Source organism: Papilio xuthus, unplaced genomic scaffold (genome assembly GCF_000836235.2).
Source record: "Papilio xuthus unplaced genomic scaffold, Pxut_1.1 DF825783.1, whole genome shotgun sequence".
Classification (NCBI taxonomy): Eukaryota; Metazoa; Arthropoda; class Insecta; order Lepidoptera; family Papilionidae; genus Papilio; species Papilio xuthus.
In genome coordinates, this window is record NW_013532866.1 from 555,396 (window position 1) to 579,710 (window position 24,315).

Sequence of the window (24,315 nt, forward strand, 5' to 3'; positions counted from 1 at the left end):
TATATCTTCTAACAAACATCCATCCATCTAAACTTTCGCATTTATATTATTCATCATCATCATCAGCTCACTATAGGTCCCCAGTGAGGGGCTCGGAGCCTACTCTAAGTTAGGTGTGACTAGGCCATCACACTGGCCAAGTGCGGGTTGGTAGACTTCACACATATCATTGAATTTCTTCTCAGATATGCAGGTTACATTTATAAATTACTTTAACAAGATAGATTGTATGACAACTTTAAATTGACATTAAACAAAGAACATCTTCAAACCTAAAGATGTATTACAAAAAAAATTGTTGACGTAGAATTCGTTGGTGATTTCTCTAGAGATTAGCTGAACCTTCACTTGGAATAATAAATGCTTTCGCACACCATTTAACGTTCATAGACATGGAGTATCTATTACAGACAATGTTAGTTCACATTTCAAGATTACCCAAAGGAGTCTGGCATTTTTGAGTATACACTACACTAGGTTTTGCTCGCGTCTCTGTCCACACGGAATTAAAAAAGTACTAAGCAAGTAGGCTATGTTCTTTCAGACTATGTTCTACATCTGTGCTAAATTAGTTCGAGATCCGTTCATTTGTTTTTAATATACGTAAAAAATAAACATCCCATCTATGCAAACATTCACTTTTATAAAATTAGTACGAATATATATATTTTTTAATTTCCTTCAAAAGAGTTAATGAAAATTTTAAATAATAGCCACTGTGAAAAAGACTGTAATGATTAACCCTTAATCTGATGAAATTTTTGGTAGCAAAAAAATGTTTTTTTTTAGTAAAGTCATACTTACGTAATTTTCTCTAAACTAGTTCAGTAGATTGTTTTTAATTAGTTATACGTCACACTGGACACCATCGAATTAAGGGTTAAGGGATGAAACATATGCTGTAATTAGGGGACGAATTTCCAAATTATTTTTCTACCTATGTGTTCGAGCTAACCAACAGATATTTTTTACTTTGAAAACCACAATCAGATTATATTGTCGACTTAACAAAACAAAATAAATCACGTAACAAATCGTCTCTATAAACTTATAAAAAAATTATCAATATACATAACCTACTCTTTACATAAAACATCCATTATATATACGAATATCAAAAATTGATCAACCCCTTACCCGGCCATGGCATATAACCTTTTGACCAGAGTGTACTCGTGAAAGCGTTTAGCCGCTTCCGGGGTGACTGGGTATAATTAGGACTTCAGAAAAACGAAATTATATTTTTTTTAAGTTTTAAATAAATTATCCTGTACACTTAAAGTGAAAACTAAAGCATGCAAGATTTATTTTATATCATCTCGAGCTATTTTGAAAAAGTTGAGAACTAAGAACTTTATCGTAAATTTCCAATTCTGATATTTTCACAAATGTTTATATTTTATTATTTCTTTAATACTCTATAAAAAAATAAACACAACATTCAATTTTAAATACATTCTTCTAGACTCGATTGGTTTATCTATACACAATATATTCAACACAACGAAATTGTCTCATGTCAAAAGTTTTCGCGTTTAATTCCTTAAATTCAACAGGGCACGCGGGGATGATTTATGTTGCCAATGTATAACTTTTGCACCGACAAATACGATACATTTACACAACAACTATGACTTTACACGTGTTTATCAAAAAAAAACATAACGATTTTTTTTAGTTGGAATTAATTTTTTTGTGAATTTATAAAAATCAGGATCATCGGTGAGATATTTGTGTTCGAAACGAAATATAAAAACTTACTAGAACCAAGTAATTTTATCACCAACTAGCATTAGCCCCCGACTTCATCAGCGTGGAATTAAAAAATCTAGTAATTAATATAATCTACGTCACCCTAGAATAATGTAACTTCGCAACAGTGAACTAATTTTTCAACTCAGTTCAATAGTTTCAGAACCTATTCAATACAAACAAACACAAATCTCTCCTTATTGTAATATTAGTATGGAAAAGCTTTACAATTTTACTAGCGGTCGCCCTTGACTCCGACCGCACGGAATTAAAAAAAATTAGTAGCCTATGTGTTCCCCCAGACTATGTTCTATATACACGCCAAATTCCATCGAGATCTGTTCAGCCGTTTGAAGATACCTTCAAACAAACATCCATCTAAACCAGTGGTTTCCAAACTTATTTTGTATACTGCCCACTAGGACAATAAATACTTTTTTTAGCGCCCCCATATTTTCACATATTTGAAAACCACTATAACTTCAAATTAAATTAATTAATTATTGTGACCTATATATGTATATTAACAGAGAATTATAAACGAAACTTTAAGTATAAACCGCAACTTGAGACCTGCAGCGCCCACAAGGGGGCGTTATCGCACACTTTGGGAAAGACTGATCTAAACATTCGCATTTATAATATTAGTTAATGAGTAAGATTGAACATTTTTATTTAGTTACTTTTGATATTTATTACAACAATGCATCAATTTAGGGCATCACATTGTTCACAAAATCACGTCTCTACAATAATGATTGGATAAAAATAGACAACGTACGAGCAAAGAGGTCGATATCAATAAATAACAAATGACAAACGATCCAAGCACCTGTCATTGTTCACACAATAGCTAGTATGATAAACACACACTAAAAAAAGAAATACTTGAAAAATATTTTCTATAATTTTTTTCACAAGCCTCTAACGTCCTAAGAATTTTCACTAAAAATCTCCAGTAGTATTCAATTCTATGTGGTCTCAATTGTCCCTCTCTTCTTAATCATGACGCAAACATTTATTTTTAATTTGAAAAAAAAAATAACACGTTCATTGCTTACAAAAGAGTAAAATAAACAATGTATTTCGTAAAATGGTTGCATTTTCAGAAGTGGCACTTGTAAGTGTTATCTGTTGCACGCTTTTTGCTCTCAAAAATGTAGGGTGACTATGGATTTAATATTTCCCGAAATATCAAGGAATAATTGTTGCATTTATTGACATTTTAAAAAAGCACCCTACTCTGTAATAATATAAAAATAAACAAGTTAGGTAACAAATTTTATTTTGGACGATTTTTTTTGAAGTCTTCAAGATATAGATGCTTTCAATGAATATAAACAAGCACTCCTGCATAATTCAGATGGGTTTATGATCAAAGATTAGGGAATTTAAATTACATTAGGTCACATTCCGACCCATTATCCTTTCTTAACACGTTGAACGCCACTCCCGTCACCGGTGACCGGATTCCTGCCAGCATTTAAGCGCCGCGTAGGGCTCCTGTGTCGTCATGAGGTTTTTTATAATATCTGCGGAACCCAGCTTCTGATTGAATCATCAACCTGCCCTTATCCCTATCGAGGGTCGGCACAGCATGTACTACTCCTCCATACATCTCTATCAGCCGTCATATCCGAGTCTACCCCCTTCTTACGCATGATTGAATCCTAAGATATATTTGAAGATTCGACATTACGTATTTATTTCCAGCAAAAAGTTTTTATAGTGATTTTTTTATTTCTACTTTGGCGTTTAACGTGTTAATTACATTGTAAATAGTCGTTGGTATCAACAAACGGAACGTCCACTTTTTAAATTGCATATGGTTAACCTACTAGTTTTCGCTGTAACGAGTTTGCAAAAAAAACTAACTGGAATACAAAGTGCTTGTAAATTGAGGTTGGAATTTTTGAAATGGCGGAATGTCCGAGAATATCACTTTATTATGTCCATCGCAATGGTAGAGTTAAATTGCCGGAATTATCGGTAGAGTCTCACATTGCGGGTTACATTATTGTTATCTTTTAGGGGCATTTTTGATGTAATTGTCTAATTTAGATATCAATATCGTTGAATTTCAGTGTACTGTTACATCAGTAAATTCAGTTTCTTAATTTAAATTGGTTTCTGAGACTGAAATCCTTTTAAACCCATTGGCATCTTAGTTATGTCAAAGATGCCAGAGTGTTGACGATGTATTTTAAACAGGGATTTAAAATAAGCTAATAAAAAGCGTACCACTCCAGTCACGCTGCAAACAATAAAACTTTTAACCAAAACATGTTCAGGTTAAAAGTAATTAAAAAAAAATCGAAAAAAATATACATTTTTGTAACAAAATAATTTAATTAACAAGCATAAAGCTACGCGGCTTTACAGAATTAACAAATTATACAAAATACGATCGCATAAAAGTGGATCTCTGCCGTAACTATGTCACATTTTTCTCAATTAATAAAGTATGGAAGGGAACATACTCTACCGAAACTACGGAAAAGAGACGGAAGATATCTGAAAGGGATGACAATATACTTTCGTATAAGAGTTACAATATTAAAAAATCACAAAACCATGTATTTAATTTATAAAGCGCTATATATTTTAAGATCAAGTGCAGGCTATATTGGGATTCAATATCACAACTGCCCTGAGACAAGTAGAAGACAGGACGGCGTGGAGGCAGCTGATCGACACAGCCGTTAAAACATATCAAGACAAGAATACGAGGAAGAATATATTTTAACAGATTTCTTTTACATAGATATCAAACTTCGAGTCAGATGTATATAATAATTACATAAGATGTATTATAAAACAATCTGTAACTTAACGCCTCGCTAAGTGCTGCCAACAAAACACTGGCTTTATTTAATATTATATTTCACAGTAGAGAAAATTAAATTGGAAGAAAAAAAAACCTTAAAAGTTGACAAACGAGCAAGCGGATTAATTCATTTAAAAAACCAAAGACCTAAAGACATCCCTATCAAGTTGAAAGTTGGATCGCCATTTAATGAACAGAAGAGTGGACTATCTCCCATTCCTATACGAACCCCTTCTTCCTTCTCATTTTTATTATCAGGTCATCGCAATGCAATACGAAAATAAAAGCACTACAGACGCGCACGCCCTCTACTGGACAAAAATATTAAATCCACACGTGAAAGCTTATAGTTCAATGAAAGAAAATTGAAAGACATCAAGTGAAGATTGTTACTTGCAGTTTACACACGAGGGTATAACATTGCGGTAGAGTAGTGGACAGTGCGGTATTACTACTATATTCGTTTTAAAAACACGAGTTAAAACACTACTATGAAGTACCTGTTTGTTGCCTATCGTACTGTTCACAAACTAGCATCAATGCCAATTAGAATCTTAGGTAAATAATATTACTTTTATAAGGTAATCACAGACTGATTACATACATGTTTCTATCATCATATTAATACTGAAACTATACGAAATAATTCTATAGGCAATAAATGACATTATCAGCCAGTTACATCTTCATCCCCACTGAGGAGCTCAGAGCCTATCCTTAGTTAAGGGTGATTAGGCCATAGTCAACCACGATGGCCAAGCGCGGGTTTGGTTGACTTCACACAAATCTTAAATTTCTTCTCAGATATGTGCAGCATCACGATGTTTTCCTTCACCGTAAGAACGTCGGTTAAATGTACATATGTAATTCGAAAAACACATTGCTAAATGGTGTGATTCAAACCCAGGACCTGCAGCTTACAAGTCAAGTGCTTTAACCCCTAAGCTACTGACGCTCTTAGTTAAATCTGACTTCTTACGAATATTATAAATGCGAAAGTTTGAATGGATGGATATTTGTCTCTTCTTCTCTCGTCATAGAACACAGTTTGTAAGAACACTTATGCTACTAGTAAAAAAATATTTTAATAAAGCGCGAACGATGTCGCGGGTGATAGCCAGTGTGAAAAATAAACAAAGTTGTACCATTTCTAATGACTCCATATAAATATACAAATATCTAATTAATCCTATTAAGAAAAATAAATGGAGTAACGTTGTTTTTCTGCTAATTAAGATAGAAAAGCAATCATTAAGACTAATAAAATAAACAGTCGTTCATTTCTTTAGCAAAAATAAAATTTTATTTCAATAATAGTTTAAATAGTAAAGTTGTACTATTAACCGTAGAATTTCACTGCTGTGACACATGTATTGTTACATACTAGCTATCGCCCGCGACTCCGTTCGCGCGAAATTAATAAAAAAACGTAGTAGCCTATGCATTCTTACAGAATAGTTTAGTTCTACATCTATACCAAATTTCAGCAAGATTCGTTCAGCTGTTCAGGAGATACCTTGTAACAAACATACATCCATCTAAACATTCGCATTTATAATATTAGTAAGAAGTAAGATTGTCATCTCTATTTTGTCAATAAGGTGGAAAGAGATGGCAATATGTATCAACAGTAGGATCACGTCAGTGGAATTCTACGGCGAGGCTTCTATTTAACAATACAAAATAAACTCACCTTAGCGAATTCAATTTTGAGTGTACAGCAACCCGAGTATATGTCACATCCGTGTAGAGCTTCCTTTGCGCGTGTCGCAGACTCGATACTTTCAAACTTGTAGCCATAGAGTTAAGGTTCAAATTGCAACAACAAGGTAACAATACACACGAAATAAAATCAAGAAAACAATACATTATCTTTATCAAAAGTATCTTATAATAATTTGGTTAACATTTATAATATAAAATGGAGTTTTATTGCAAATGAAAAAATTACTGAAAAAATATCAAATTTTCAAATTCAGTAAAAAAACACGTAAGCAAAAGTTTAACAATTTCTTTTTAATTATTAGTTGTAGACTGAATTACTTAAGATTATTTCTACATATTTAAAAAAAATTCTTTAGAAAATTTTCATTAGAAAAAAATGAAAACAGCGTCGATTATTAACTCTATTCTTTTAAACATCAAAGTGGTATCTTTGTTCCATAAAATATACTTATACTAACTAACCTTTACAACCATTGAAATATATATTATATATATATATAAAACTCTCGTGTCACAATGTTAGTTACCATACTCCGAAACGACTTGACCGATTTTCATGAAATTTTATACGCATATTCAGTAGCTCCGAGAATCGGTTACTTTCTATTTTTAATCCCGCACGAACGAAATCGCGGGCAACAGCTAGTAAGTTATAAAAATCTTAGAAAACTTTATTAAAAGTGAAAGACGAAGACGTTCTTCGGATGAGGTTTTTTATAAATGGCTCATATGAAAAGTTCTAAAGATTCAACGGTCCGGAAAATGAAACCTCGTCGCAAAGACGGAAAAGTCTATATTTTCATTTGTTTTTTTTAAACTTATAAGAAAGTAATTTTATATTACAATGACTACAAAATAAACAACAAAACAATTATTATTTTACGACCAACAATTGCCCTCATCCGTCCACGCAGAATTAAAAAATAACATAATTAGTAGCCATGTATTCTTCCAGGCTATGTTCTACATCCATGCCAAATTTCATCGAGATTAGTTGAGCTATTCTGTAGACCCCACTAACAACAAACATCCATCCATCCATCTATCCATTCGAATTTATATTATTAGTAAGATTTACTGGTAGATTTTCCTTTCATATTTTCCGATATAAATGCTGTGAGCATCAGGAAAAGTTTTGCTTCACGAGACTTATACAAAAATGTTTTATTTTCAAAATGAAATCCAATTTCAGAATTTTTTTCTATGTCAAAATAATATTACGGAGTTTTTAACTGTCCAATAATAATAATAAGTACTTCTTAGATTAGGTAAGCAAGAATGTTAATGACAATATCAAAAAGAAAGGTACACGTACCAGTTATGGGCCATTGCCCAATCTAATCATCGAACACGTGTTTAAAATCCAATATTTACGATATATTAAAATACATTTACAAATTGGTAAAGGAAAGGTGACCGCAAACATTACCATATCATTCCGCAAATTGTCGTCTCGAGCCAAAACTTGAGATTTAACGACTCCCAGCGTTAGTAAAATTGACCATTACACGGTCAATTGCGGTCGCAAACAGAAATATCTTTATTTTTACAACACAATTTACTTTTATATTGACTTCATTAGATGATATTTTCTTATTATACCATTCTACAATAATAAAATAAACAAACTCTAAAGATTGTTTTAATGGATGTCTTCTAAACAACACGATTCTGTTATTATTATAAGACTAGCTGTCGTCCGCGAATCAGTCCGCGCGGAAATAAAAAAAAACTTAATAAGGATCCTATGTGTTCTTCCTAACTATGTTCATCATCTGTGCCAAATTTCAACAAAATCCATTGGGCTGTTCCGGAGATACCTTCAAACAAAAATCCATCCAATTCAAACTTTCGTGAGACATTATACTAAACTGATATAAAAACGGCTAAACACTCACGTATACTCGTCCGGTGGCGGCACCGACTAGTTTCGAGCCCATCGGGGGCCCTTCATCAGGATGAGTGGTACTGGTATTATTTCGCGGACGCGGCCCGTCGCTCACTGAGTGAGTGTTTAGCCGTGTTTATATCAGTTTAAAAATCCATCCATTTAAGTCTTCGCATTTATAATATTAGTAAAATAGTATGAAGTAAGATTGGTTACATTTAAATTATTAAATAGTGTAATAATTAATCTCGAGATAATCAAAATGGTTCAAGTCTTCCTCGCTATATCCAATTTATTCCTAGTACCGAAGCTAAGACGTCAAGAAGCTAACGCCAATAAATTACAATTAACGTCACACCGCGGCGAGTACGAGACAAATCGCCTTCGAATAAATCCAACCACGAATCACTGACCTACTGTTTAAATAGAACAAAGAAATTCTACACGTCATTTGTACACTGAATTGCAAAGTTAAGAACTCGACAATCATTTTAGTCAATAAAATAATAACTAGATAAAAACAACTTCGACAAACTGTAAGTCTATGACATCGTGAGGAAAAATGAACAGAATAACATCCCATTCGTCAAAATAATTCATAAAATATATTTTACTAATTTTATAAATTCTTTTTTTTTTTTTATATTTTTTTTGGGATTTAATTTTATAAATTCGAATTAGATGGACGAAACGACTGTACGGATCCTGGTAAAATTTGGCATAGATGTAGAACATAGTCTGGAAGAACACATAGGCTACTAATTACTTTTCAATTCCGCGCGAACGAAGTGGCGGGCGATAGCTAGTAGACTATAAAAGGTCACGTTTTAACGGACATATTACTTGCATACAGAACCGCCAGAAAAATTACGAGTCAGCCCCAGATCATCAGACTCCAGCTGTACATAGTTCGCCCAGTTCCCAATCTTTTTCTGAACGAAACCTCTGTTTTAGAGTTTCCCAGTTCAGTCATGATCCATTGTATCGATGTATCATAGCGCAATGTTCGTCACAGGTCGACGATCCGACCTTGTACGAACAGTCGGCCACGTTCACACCGTAACGTAATAAAACTTTACTATTTATATTGCTCCTTCGTTGCTGAGTTCAACGTTCGGTGTGCAAAGGTTATTTTATACATAAATCAGTGCTAAATCTTCAAAGTTTTATTTGACATTCAAAATCTAATCTTAAATAGTTCTTAGTAACTTTAATCCATCTTATATGATTTGGTACAAAGTCTATGCAAGGTCTTCATTTTTTTTCCTTTCTTTTACGTGATGACGAGTCCATCGAGAGCTTGGTGGTGCAGGGGAAAGTTGTGGGCAACAGATCACGAAGAAGATCGCCCATGAGGTGGACCGACCAAATCACAGCGGCTGTAGATATCCCCCTACACCAATATAATAAAAAGGCAGCGACTAGGGAGGAGTAGCGGTGCCTGGTAAAGCGGGTCACTGATACTTGATGACGACGACCAGTCTGAAAAGACTGTAACGACGAAGAATACCATCGCCATTGACTCATTAATTAAAAAAACCAATTCAAATTGAATTTCATTCACAAGAAATCATAAAGTTACGCTTCGGTGTAACATTCATTCCGTCATCGCCACGTGCAAGCATTAACTCATCGAGATTTTTTTTCCAGAGCAAAAACAAATCGCTACATCATACAGATTTTGCAGCGGACGTTTTGTTTAGACAGAACAGTCCGAAGAGCGGCGTCTGGATTTCTTATACATGATATAATATATACCAACCTTTTTTTATATTAAACATCAATCTACTACAGTTATAAAATAGGTCATTCTAACGTTTAATTGGCCTCAGAAACCCACGGTTACTTTTACAATTTGCCTACATAAATTATAAATAGCTTTCATGATCTTACAAATAATATAAAGTCGAATGTTTGAATGGATGTTTCTTTGAAGGTATCTCCAGAACAGCTGTATAGATCTCGCTGAAATTAGGCATAAATATAGAACACTGGAAGAACACATAGGCTACTAATTAAGTTTTTTTTAACACCTCGCGGACAGAGTCGCTGGTGACAGCTAGTTTAACGTAATATAGTAATTTATAACGTATTTTATAGGTTATCTACTAGTGTCAAATGTTATGACAATTTAAATTATAATATTATGTCAATAGATGGCGGACCGTATCGCTAGATCGCGGTATTAATTTCTTATATATATCGATCTGCCGATTGCATTTGATTAAAATTGACTCGTACCAAGATATAACCAGTGTTTTATTATGATTACTCGATTCAACTCCAGTTAGAAGGAGACTTTTTGAGACTGTTTTACAACTAGTTTTATTTAATACAATAACTATGATATTATTCCAGACGAATTATACATCTATAAAGTGTTACGGCTTATTTTATTTATACCCATCGGCATTTCTTTCACTGATACAATAAACAACTCTCAGTTTAACTGCCGCTGCGTTACAGAACGGACGCAATCTCCGTTTTATGACCGAGTAAAAATCTAACGTAATGAAAACATCTTATAGTTAACAATTTCATACTAGGACTAGCTGTTGCCCGCGATTCCGTCGGCACTGAATTAAATTTAAACTTAATTAATAATCTATATGTTCTTCCAGACTATGTTCTACATCTATGCCGACTTCCATCGAGATCCATACAGCCGTTCTCGAGATATCTTTAAATAAACATCCATACAAACATTCGCATTTATAATATTAGTAAGATTAAATAGAGTCCAAATATGAAAGAGTTTCTTTATAAAGTGAACCTACCACAAAGCTGTAAACATTGTTAGATAATATAGGACCCTGTTCACTCCACCTGACAATATTTAAACATCTTTTTCAACATTCGTATTCCATTTATATTTTACACTACAAGTGTAATCTACTCAGTATCGATATAAATCTTACTAATATTACAAATGCGAATGTTTGTATGGATGTTTATTTAAAGATATCTCGAGAAAGGCTGTATGGATCTCGATGGAAGTTGGCATAGATGTAGAACATAGTCTGTAAGAACACATAGGCTACTACCAATGATGTTTTTTTTAATTCCGCGCGGACAGAGTCGCGGGCGATATCTACTATTATATATATAATACATATAAAGTGTAAAACATAGCACTATATTTTCAATCCACTCTTGAAACGCGGCACTAACATTTATTAACACAGAAACATGTATATTTATATATATTTACTTTTCACTATTAATGGTATGCACTCAACTTACTCGGATAAGGTTGGGGCGACACTAACAGCGGGAGCTGATGAAATTAAAAAAGTTCATATTTTTTTACAGTCATATTCAAAGTATATAACAGCATAAATTAAAGGCTTAATGACTTATATTTAAAAGCTATCGCTAGCGAATCTGTCCGCTGGGAATTAAAAAAAAATCTTAATAAGTAACCTACGTGTTCTTCCAGATTATGTTCTACATTTATGCAAATTTTATCGACATCCGTGGAGCCGTTCTAATTAATCTTTTAACAAACATCCATCCATCTAAACATTCGCATTTATAATATTAGTAAAATGTAGTTCTTAAAGAACTACTAGGTACTAGGAGACCTAATAAATAATTTTCCCACCTACACTACATATCTGTTCAAAATTGATGCTTAAGCAACTATAACTTGTTAATTATATTACATTATTGAAGAATAGCTTTTGTTTTTTCTTTTGTCTAATTTTTATATCTATCTATAATCCAGATTATAAATTCCAGATCGCTTATGAACACCCGCTATCACACGGACAGCACAAAAACGTATCCGTTGAAAAATATACACCTTTAAAGCTACTGGCCGCCCTATTTCTATTAAGAGGTTTACACAATCAATTCAAACATCTAGGTCTGATCTACTCACAGAAAATACATCTATATTTACCTGTTTTTAGGGTTCCGTACCTCATAGGAAAAAAACGGAACCCTTTTAGGATCACTTTATTGTCCGTTCGTCTATCAAGGCCCCTTTTTCTCAAAAACGCGTGAAGGTATCAAGCTGGAATTTATTTGTATATGTAGATAAAATTTCCAAATAGAATACATATATTTATTTAAAGAGATTATAGAAATAATTAAAGAACTATTTTACTTAAAATTTGTATTTAAAACTAGCTGTCGTCCACGACTTCCTCTGCACGTAATTAAAAAAAACAACTATTAGCCCAAGTGTTCTTCCAGACTATGTTCTACATCTATGCCAAATTTTATCGACATCCATTCAACCGTTTATGGGAAAAAGAAAAGGACTGTTTCGGGCTGTCTCCAATTTTTTCTCACCTTTTAAACCTACCCTAGACCTCCACAAACATTTCAAGGTCAAGATAATATAAAACCGTTAAGTCGTTCTCGAGTTTTAGCGAGACTAACGAACAGCATTTCTTTTTTATATAAAGAGATTATTGATGTACAATTTATTGCAAAAAAAATAGGTACCTACAATATTTTCAAGTTCGTATTAATATTACTAAATAATACATATTCAATAATAATTCAGTCTATAACCTATTAAGCATTTAGCTATTTGATTGTTCAGTTTATTGAAAATCTCTTACCATATTAGTGAGTAAAAGCTAAAATATTTTGTTTTAACCATTGAAAAGGATATTCAACCATCGCCTGTACGCCATTCTTCTTAAAGACGACAATCCTCTGCACCTGACCGTGAGGCGTGCTGATCGTGTGTATTACATCCTGGAACAAAGAAAAAGGAATTAGTATAAACTACTAATCTTAGTAGTACACTAAATGTCATTACAGAAATTTTCAGAGCCTTTAATAGTTTTTTAATCACTCTATCCGTGGGTTTCTAAGATCAAAACCTTTTTTTTTTCAGAGGGGAATGCTTTATGCATACTCCGCGCCCCTGGGGGGACGCGGAAGTTATGTGGGATTCTCTTCCGGATGGGAAGCATACCCACTGAACCCCTCTGTTCCTCCAACGCATCGGGACGGGACCACGGGCACGCTTTCGCTCTCGTCCGCGGCCCCGTCTGCGCCAGCTGCCGAGGCAGCTCCCTGTCGGGGGGCAGGCAACCCTCAGTCGCCGGTGATGGACTCCCCCGCCTAAGATCAAATCCTACATTTAAAACAATAGTTATCTCTGTTTTGTCAAAAATGCAAAATAGGGATGATGATATGGTTTATACAAAGATTTAGGTCTCAGAAACCCACGGTAAAGATGTCAGGGACAGCAACAGGGGAAGTGGAACTATATGAGGTAACCACATTCATAATTTTCTAAATGAACATTTGCATCTTCCATCATTGTAATAACGTAGTAATAGTTACCAATATTTTCTTATCACCTAAATTATTCGTACCTAAATTATAAGAGCGTCGGTGGGTCAGGGGTTAAGCACTTGACTTGCAATCTGTAGATCCTGGGTTCAAATCCCGTCATGTACCAATGTGTTTTTCGCTTTCCGAATTACATATATGCATTTATCCGGCATTCTTACGATGAAGGAAAACATCGTGATGCATATATCTGAGAAGAAATTCAAAGATATGTGTGAAGTCAACCAGCACTGGGCCAGCGTGGTTGACTATGGCCTATCACCACGGCCTAATACCTAATCACCCTTAACTTAGGGTAGGCTCCGAGTCCCTCGGTGGGGATTTATAGTGAGCTGACGATGTAAATTATTCAAGATTGGCTCATCTTTAGTTAAATCTTTTACAACCTTTATAAGACAACTTTGATTAAATATACATAAATCAAAATAAATACATAATAAACAGAAAAAAAACTTATTAAACTTTACCTATAAAGTATAAAAGTTACACCTACAAAGCAATCTAGACTTGAATAGACTAATCAAGAGTTTTCGAGCTAAAAGTGAAGAAACGAACTTTAACTGAGAACGCCATACAAAAGAGCAGTTAAATTGTACGTTTAAATTTTCATCTTACATCGACTAATTAAAGTTTGCAGCGACGTTTGCACAACGCTGTAATTGGATCATATCTGCTGGATAACTTATTATAAAGTGTCACGAGAAATTAATTCCAGAATATCCTTTGATAACTTAATTATCTTCTCGTTTCAAACTTATGAGAAAAAACACTTTAAACAAAATTATTTAATACAAAAACCTTGCCTAAACTGTTGTAGTCACTAAGGAAGACCCTTAGTGTAGATTTTAAACAAGCAATAATTTAAAAAAAAAACGTCTACATTGTTACAAAACCCTTTTTATTCAACATTTCATTGTCAATCATGTCAAAACAAAGACATGTTTTAAACTGGGATTTCCGACTCAGAAACCCACAGTTAAATCGGCAAAGTAAAAACAATTGTTCACTGGCAGTTAAATAATTTCCATTCTAGTATTAGTGTGCTTTTTCTTTGTAAAAAAGTCGCGTGTGTTGGGTGTCGTATATTCAAATGCCGGCATTCAGTATTAAGCTTACGAGATTAATACACTGTTGGACAAAATTAAAGTGACTAATCCTAATAATATTATAAATTCGAACGTTTAGATGAATGGATGTTTGTTTGAAGGTATCTCCGGAACGGCTCAAGGGATCTCTCTGAAATTTGATATTTAGCTTTTGATTAATAAAAAGGTAGGCAAGAACAAGAGTTATCTAATTATTAAAATAAGATAGAAGTTTTTTTCCTATTTTATTACCAAAAATTGTACTTATTACATTTCCTATGTTGTACACAGATTCATTTAATGGTAACCTAAACAGTCGCTTATATTGAGGCAGTAAGATCAGAAGCTCATGACTAAAACACAAAAAGCTGCAAACGAATCGAGCGTACCATTACTTTTGTCCACGAGTATACGTTCTGGGACGCAAGGCAATATCGAACAAACCACTTGTTGGAATTGAATCCCCGATATCCCCCATCCACCCCCCCACCTACCCTCGTCTCCAATAACATTAGCATTCCGAGTTAGTAAGTTTTTAATAAAATTTTACCGCTCGCCCGCTGTCCTGACTAGAGCTTGTGCAAGGGAAAATGTTATTCTTTTATATATTTCATTTTGTTACTAGTTTATTTATTTATTGTAATACTAGCTACCGCACGTGACTTCATCCGTGAGGTATGAAAAAAAACTTAATAAGTAGACTATGTGTTCTTCCAGACTATGTTCTACATCTGTGTCAAATTCCATCGAGATCCATACAGCCGTTCTCGAGATACTTTCAAACTAACGTCTGTATGGATTTCGTTGAACTTTCGCATAGATGTGGAACATAGTCTGAAAGAACACATAGGCTACTAATTAGGTATTTTCTAGTATCGCGCGGACAGAGTCACGGGCGACAGCTAGTATTATCAACATGTAGACTACACAGAGTCGGCACAATTATTACTCTACCAATCTTTATCAGCCGTCATATCTGAATTCACCCCCTTCTTACGCATATCCATACGTACTTTCTTTGACCTTCCTCTAGTTTTGTAGGCCATCCACATGACACAGTAAGTGTTATTACTAAATAAACATGTTAATTTTTAGTTATATCTTTATATTTGTCGTGACCTAAAAAAATAAGTGCAAAATTCAATAAAGCAAATTCAACACTCATTTAACAAAACACTCGACATTTGCAAGGACGTGGAGCTTGCAGTAAATTGAATCTTAAAACTTCATTCGCAAATGTTGCTGCTTTTCAAGAGACGTGATATTTTGCTATTTTCAAGCGACACAATTGTTCGAGCGCATTTCGGGGCAACGTTTTGTGATGCACCAAAACGGATTGCATGAGAAATGTACACCTGTTTGGTATAACAATCCTTACTAATATAAGTAAGGGACGGAGTTTATGAACTTATAAATGCAAAAGTAACTCTGACTATCTTTCTATCACGCGAAAATTACTAAACCGATGTAATTTATATTTTTAATGAAATGTGGTATACACTAAAGTCTAGACCTTGAAAAAGAACATAGGCTACTTTTAAACGCGAAAAAATAGTTATAAAGAGTTGAAAGTGGGGGTAAGTAACTTAACGAATTAACCAACAAACTAACAATGTACAGCCAGATTGAAACATCTATTTATTGTGTAATTTTTCGTTATAATTTTAAGAAATAAACATTCTGATACAAATGGTATTTAAATAAAAAAAACAGACGTTTAAAGAACCTATCTCCTTTAAAAAAAAGGGTCTTGTCAGACGGACGAACAACAAAGTGATCCTATAAGGGTTCCGTTTTTTTCCTATGAGGTACGGAACCCTAAAAATGAATGACATTCCATTACCTGTCCAAAACTAGGTTGGATCACAAGTTTCACAACACAATAATGATGTCATGTCTTTATACAAAATCTCGTCATACATTCATATTATTCCAAGAACACCTATTTCTAATTTACACAGAAGCTCTTTGTGCACGAAACAAGTGCAGTTCTGCGATTTCCAGAACTCTGTCCGTTTCTTATGACCTGGAAATTATTTGTTTCGCGTAATTAACACCTGGACCGTCTTTGAACAGATGTCTTATAGTTTTAAACACTAAATAGAACGTAAATAATAAATTTTAAACATGAAAAACATGAATTAAATCACAAAAATTCACGTTTTAAAAATTTTTATAAAACAATTTATTCTAAACTAGCTATCGCCCGCGACACCGTCCGCGATGACAAAACTTGATATATAAGTGTTCCTCTAGAATATGTTCTACATCCATGACAAACTTCAGCGAAATCCATGCAGCCATTCTAGAGATATGTTCAAACATCCATCCATCCATCTAAACATTCGCATTTATAATATTAGTAAGATAGTAAGGCAGTAAGAAGTCATATTCAACTTCCTCTTGAAACTAATTATCCAAGGAACCTATAAAGTAATTAAATAACATTAACTCAATAAGAATAAACTAATTTAATCCAAAACGTAATACCAAAGACGTCTCAAACTTGGAACACCGACGTCCGTTGGGTGCAGTGACGTCATCCGTAGGGTGAAGTGCCCAGTAATTGATTGGCAGTGCAATAAGTGCGATGTGGCAAGTCGGGAGACAGTTCCACAACTGTCTTACCTACACTAGTCAGTTAGTGCACTTATTACACAACTTAGCCTAAGTGACTAACTTTAGCGCTTGCGTAGGTTAACTATCAATATTAGGACGGTCCAAAACTGTTCCATATTAGGTTCGGGCTTTTAGAAGCTAGTAACTTTTAAAAATGAATGAATGAATGAATATTTATTTATTGTCACAAACAACCAAAATAAAACTACAAAAAAAACAAGTTAAATTAAATAAACTGAGGATGTGGCAACAAAAAAAGGTGGCCAGCTCAGCCGGTGCAGGGAGGGCTTGACCAATCCTGCGCTGGTTTTCAGCTGGCCCCTTTGTTCTCACACCATTTGCACAGCACGAGGTAGGTTAATATAGTAAAAACTACGTCTTATCTTTGTCTCATATCTATGATAAAATAATTGTCTTAAAATTCTTAGTATGCTGTCCTAAATTTGTGTCTTTGAGAGAGACAAGTCTCGTATCATATCTCTATTACACATACGTACATATTTCAAAATAAATATGAAACAAAAAAAGACTATGAAATTTAAAAAAGCATTGTCACCCTGTTGCTAACGATCTTCACTGATATTTTGTCCTTGTCACACCAAAGACTTGGCGTATAAGCGAAGCAGTTATCTCACTCTACAATTACCGTTGACAAATTGACACGAGCCAGTAATGAGATTGGCGTGTTCAAAGTTTGGAGCACACGTGGAACTTAGTACGTAGTTTAGCCATCAGTTAATTATGAATAATTTGTATGACAAGCTTCTCGTCTACACAATATAAATAAATAAGTACATCACCACGTAATCTCAGACAGAGTGACATTAATATAGTACACTTTGTCTATCGCCCGCATCTTCGTCCGCGCAAAATTAAAAAAAACTTAATAAGTAGCCTATGTGGTTTTCCAGACTATGTTCTACATCTATGCCGAATTTCATCAAGATCTGTTGAACAGTTCCAGAGATACCTTTAAAGAAACAATCATCCAGCTATCCATCTTAACATTCGCATTTATAATATTAGTAAGTAGTAAAATAAGACAAGTAAAAACCTGTAAGGTCTTAATGCTGAATGTCAAATTAATTACAGCATTTTAAAGTATTTTTTAAGCTTATCATTGACCGTTACATAATCATCTATATTATATTATCAAAGAAAAACATCAAAAAGAAACAATTCTCCATAAAAATGACTTTCCCATTCCAAAAAAAGCCTCTACAAAAACTACATCCTTGTTCTATTAAAAAAAATAAAATAAAAAAAGCAATATTTTTTCGTATATGTGTACATGGCAATCGAAACTCATAACAACCACTAAAGCATTTTAAGTTCAACGAACTCCTTCAAACCCCTATTCATTTAAACCAGTGATTCCCAAAGTGGTACCACCATCTGGGATCCCCAGCAGTACTGGCAGGTACGATAGCGGGTCATAAAGACGGTTCAGAAGTCAAAGAAAAAATGTAACAAATTCATTGAAAAACTTTTGAATACGGGAAAAAAGTTTGACATTCTCTGGTTCTAAACGATTCAATTATTTAGAAGCGAGTGTACACAAGCATTCGAACGAGGCGTACACCACCGTGAGGTTTCAATTATTCAAAGTATAATTTGTGTACGCGGCCTCGATGAGGAGGGGGACCTTTTAAAAAGTTAATTAACATTCGCCCTGCATTCGTTATTTGGGACAATCAAACCGGGGTAAAAGGGTTTATTTTATTTATCAAATACCTGCCGTTAAATTGGTCACTTTTGACGAGGAAATGATTTAATTTTCACAATTTCATAACAAAAAGTTTTTTCAGAAAGAAGCCCGACTATTCCTGAAAAATCTACGAATCGAAATCGAACTTTTTTAATTTGGTCAACCCTTTTAAGAGAAAACATACAAAAAGTCACAAAGAAATGGAAATATTACTTTATTTTCTCTCTTAGAGACCTCGTTCACTACAAATTAAGGGTTTGTAAGTAATTTATCAAACGCAAACGACTTCGTGGTAAGCCAATTTATCATAACTAATTGTAATTGTCTAAACAAAAGTCGTATGTAACTAATTCATCGTTTCAAATGGTTTTCATATAACCATTATCAGAATCAAGCCCCCCATACTACTAAACCCCCGTTTCCACGCCACGTGTCGACTATTTCCTACAATAGGCCGCAACGTCGCTGCGGTGTCGATAAATTGTCAACTTTATGAGACACGAGTTTTCCCTCCACGACAAATTCTTTTTATATACGTAAGTGTAAATTTCCTCGACAGACGGAAATAGAGATTTAACTTTATGGATCGACTAGCTTTCGACCGCGACTCCGTCCGCGCTGAATTAAAAAGAGAACTTAATTAGTAGACTATGGTTTACATCTATGACAAATTTCAGTGAGATCTGTTCAGCCGTCTCGTAGATACCATCACAAACAACCATCCAAACATTCGCATTTATAATATTTGATAAACAGAAAGATAACGAACGAGATTTGATCGATTATTAACTAATATATTTAAACTTTCGTGGTTTTAACTAATATACTGCTCATAAGTAACACTATTACCCAGCAAACTGCACATATTCACAACGGAATTGATATTCAATATGTACGTAAAACATCGATGACTCCCCACGTAAACTATCGTATGTTTGAAACGGAAATTTTAGCCAAACTTTAAACATTAATATTGATTAATTATGACGCATCAAACATGAACGTACAATAGACAACCAAAACGTAGAGTTCTACATTCGATGTCATTTTAAAGTTTAATCAGAAATTGTCGTACTAATATATGCCTAATAGATGTCGCCCGCAACTCCGTCCGCGCGCAATTAAAATAAAAATTAAAAAGTAGCCTATGCAATCTAGACTATGTTCTACATGTGAGCCAAATTTCATCAAGATCCATAGAGCCGTTCCGGAGATACCTTCAAACAAACATCCATCTAAACATTCGCATTTATAATATTAGTAAGAAGTGAGATATATATTTAACATATTATAAAAAAAAAACTTAAAACAAAATAAATCGCTATATTGTGACTTACGATAGTCTACGTAAGAGCCATAGACACACGCACAAAAGTATTTTTTTTTAATAAATCACGTTACAAATATCACCAACATTTAGGTTAACAATATATCAAACTTGTATAAATCCCGTCTCTTACAAATTCCTTTGCAAGATAGATTTAAATTGAATCCTAGTCGTGGGTCGCAGGCGCGTCCTACGGGAATACATCCAGCCAGCGCACATGAAATATTGTAAAGACTTCTTGATACCAATGCTGTATGTACGAAAACTGATTTCACAAAGTATCCCCTTTAGGATACGAAATACGAAAATCAATTTTACAATAAATAGTCCGGTCAAATTAAACCAAACTAAAACCTGAAGCGTATTTTTTTTATAAGAGACGGTGGCAAACTAGCAGCGGAAACACCGAGATGTTCATCGACGCCCATGGACATCAGCAATACCAGAGGAACCGCAGATACGTTGACGGCCTTTGAGATGATTATACGCTCGCTTAGTAGTAGTGCCATGTGCGAGAACAAGCAATGGCGAAGGCGGTACAACCAGGAGATCTATGACTGTACCGGGCACGTGATACACATCAAATTGAACAGGCTTAGATGGGCCATGTGGAGCGGATGGATGAAGCCAGAGTACCTAAGACTGTTATGGCGAGTAATCCCGAAGGTCGTTAAAGTCGACGGAGACTAAAGCTCCGATGAATAGACGGCGTAAATAGAGACGCGAAAAAGGGCATAGCAGATTGGATGTCCATGGCCAGAGATAGACCGAGGTGTAAAAAACACAAAGAGCTAGGAGAAGGAGAAAAACTAAACGAAAGAGGAAGCCAAAGTGTACATAACGTAATATTTAGCTCATAAAATCTTCATATTAATCAATAATCAATAAAGGCGTGTCCACGCTATTCAAGTATTAATTTCCCTTGCGATCGTGTAGATGTCGACAAACAATGACCAGTGCGGACAATTCATCAAGTGCTGTTGTATTGTCAACTGAGGCCGACACCGCTCACCGCAATTTCCCTACCCCGAGGGTGCAATTGTGTGCGACGCCTTTTGTTACTCAATAACTATTCTAACATTGAATATGCGTCTAATATCCTAGTGTCTAGTCCTAGTTGACACGGATAAATTGATAGAGTTACCTAACTTATTTTTTTTTCACATTATAAGGTGGCAACCCACTTGGCCATCGTGGTTGACTTTGGACAAATCAACCCCTAAATTAGGATACGTTTCGAGCCCCTTGGTGGAGTAATGATGATGAAGGTGGCAAACGAGCAAACGACCACCTAAATTCGCCACCTGATCATATCCGCAATTGCAACTTTTCCTACCTTTAATCAACGGAGGAAGAGACGCATAGAAAGAGAATATTTCCCCTTCCTCTGGCAAGCACAATCTTCAGACTGTACGAGGAATTACTTGAATTTGACGCCTGTCTTCTGTGTGGTCGTGGTATTGCACCTATCTAGTCAGACTATTCGTGTAACAATTATTACTAGCGTCTACCACTGTTAATTACTTTTATGGCTAGAATTTTCAATTTGATTTTTAGTAAAAAAATTGCTTTTTAGGACCGAATTTGAGATATTAGTTCCTAAGAGTACTCAAACAGTAATTTAAAACCTTCACACCTCTAACCTACATTTCAGATATTTTTTAAAAGGTTATAATACCCATTCTAGTACATAAGGGTCATTACTGTTGTGAAAAAACCTTAATGAGGGCGTCACCAACCTTTTTTTACGCTTAAAGTTAAAGCATTAAAAAAAATGTTTCCGCCATCTGGCGACAAAATTGGCTTGACATTATTTTTTATATGATACAGTTTCTTTTAATTTAGATAATTGGAAAATATCTATATGACAAAGTGAAAAGATTTGTATTTTTGTATGTTAAAAATAAACACAAAAATAACTACAAAGTGTTTAAAAAAATCTTTTGATACAAAAAGAAACCTTTATCATCCCTTATTAAAATCCATATGTATTTTTATAATTTTTTTAATTCAGCGCAGACAAAGCCGGTAGCAAAAACTAGTATATAACATAAGAGATCGAAGGAAAATCGATTAGAGACCTAATTCTGGACTAGTATTCGATTATATTTTCAGCTTTAAATTTGAGGACCTATTTAAAATATTTTTAAAACTTGGCTTATTTATGTGTCCGTTTAATTTAAATGTCACAAGTCTAGTTTTTTGATTTTTAAATTTACTTACAGATTTTAAATTCCTTCCTTACCGAGCTATCATATATAGAAATGTAACAGTAAGTAACCAAGCATTAAAAACCGTGGTACAAAACAGTTATAAACATACTCTAATCGGAACACAAAACCTTGACCGCAACACAGGATGCGAGTTCATACTTTTGTTGTTCCACATGACTCGACTTGTTCCGTTCCATGTTCCGAGTGACTCGGTCTGTTCCGTTTCATGTTTCATCATATTTCTAGTTGAGTTTATTTCAACTCGAATTCATCTTTTTTTCCCAACAAAATACACGTAAATATTAAAAACATTTAGTTCGTCACTAAGCGATACACTTAGGGGAGTATGATGACATAATACTAATATCATACTTAGTAACTTGACATTCACAAGTGATAAGCATATTTTTGTCTCACTTTAGTTCAAAGAAATCGAAAGAGACGACAATATATTGACGTAAAAGCCCTCGCTAACCACAAATTCATAAATTAAAAAAACACCACTCGTATCTATTTAATAAAGTTTGACTAATTATTTAGTTAGTTCTTTTATTTCCACGTATCTAATCTTACAGCTGGAGGACGCAAAGACAATCCTTTTCTTATTTAAGTCCAGTAAAATCTTAGATAATCTCACTTTGAATAATTTAAATGGTAAATTACCGTAGACAAAATAAATATAACAAGACTACTTTTTATTTTAATATTATTTTATAACACAACGTAGGTATTGTTTTTGAGAAAAACATTGAAAGGGAAATAAATATCTTGATACTTGAAATTTCACTATAAGTCCCCACAAAGGGGTCGGAGCCTACCCTAAGTTAGTGACTAGGTCATAGACAACCACGCTGACCCAGTGCTTGACTTCACACATATCTTTGATATTTCTTTACAGACATATGCAGGCATCACGAAGTTTTCCTTTACCGTAGGAATCTACGTATATCAACTACGCATACAAGCACATATTTTATAGTAGACAAAATAATAAATCAATTGTGTAAACATCCTACACGAAACATTTTCACCAATAGGTTTCCACTACAGAAACAAATATATTTTTACATTTGTTTGTTCCAAAGAGAATGAGTTTATTATAAATTATATCAAGTATCAAAAAGGTTTAGTCTTGCTATAGTACACACAACAGTATGCCGCAGTCTTTATAATACAAAACAAAATAACTCGCAGCATAAGAACACTGAATCCTTTTAACCGCAAACGTAAGCACAAAGAGAAAAAGGTTATAATTAAGAGATATTCTTTTAAAACTTTTTTCTTTGAGAATAAGCTTTGTTAATAACTAAACGTGCACTTTATTATAAAGGCAACATTGCAAAAGGATTGAAAAAAGTACATTTATTTCATAAAATAACTTTTATCTTAATATAATATATCTCAATCTATGTTATCGTACACGCTTCATGGATTAAATAATCTTGATATTTTCCTAATCATGATGAAAAAGTAATCGCAAATGATTTGCCAACTTGTTCGCAATCCGCAAATCCTGGTCGCGTGCTCAACGTGACGTTGTTGCGTGTCCCGGTGCGTGACGCTGTCGTCCCGCAGCGGGACACGAGGCATGCTCGCTATTTCTGTCACGTCACCGACGCTCTACATTCGATGCGGCCGTGTTGATGGACAAGGAGCGTGTTCTTTTAACTTGTCAAGTATGTTTTTTCTTTAAGCACGCAATGATGCATTGAAATAAGCGAAATTCACTCAAATAGTACGATTAATAATAATTACACTCCTGAATACAAGAATAACAAAAGACCAAAGCTTTTGTTATCAAATAAAACGTACCTGGAACAAAAAAGAAGAATTTATAAATAAAACATATAAA

At 34.1% G+C, this 24,315-nt stretch overlaps 1 protein-coding gene across 5 annotated transcripts in view; it reads right to left on the reverse strand.

Annotated features, from left to right (window-relative positions):
- Positions 1-24,315, reverse strand: part of sm (heterogeneous nuclear ribonucleoprotein L) — a 228,295-nt gene that overhangs the window by 34,053 nt on the left and 169,927 nt on the right. For all 5 annotated transcript variants that reach the window (XM_013323089.1, XM_013323088.1, XM_013323087.1 and 2 more), the window contains exons 3-4: positions 12,820-12,905; positions 6,273-6,369 (exon numbers count right to left, since the gene is read on the reverse strand). In XM_013323089.1, coding sequence (XP_013178543.1) covers positions 6,273-6,369; positions 12,820-12,905 — 183 coding nt within the window. The remainder of the gene's footprint in view (positions 1-6,272; positions 6,370-12,819; positions 12,906-24,315) is intronic.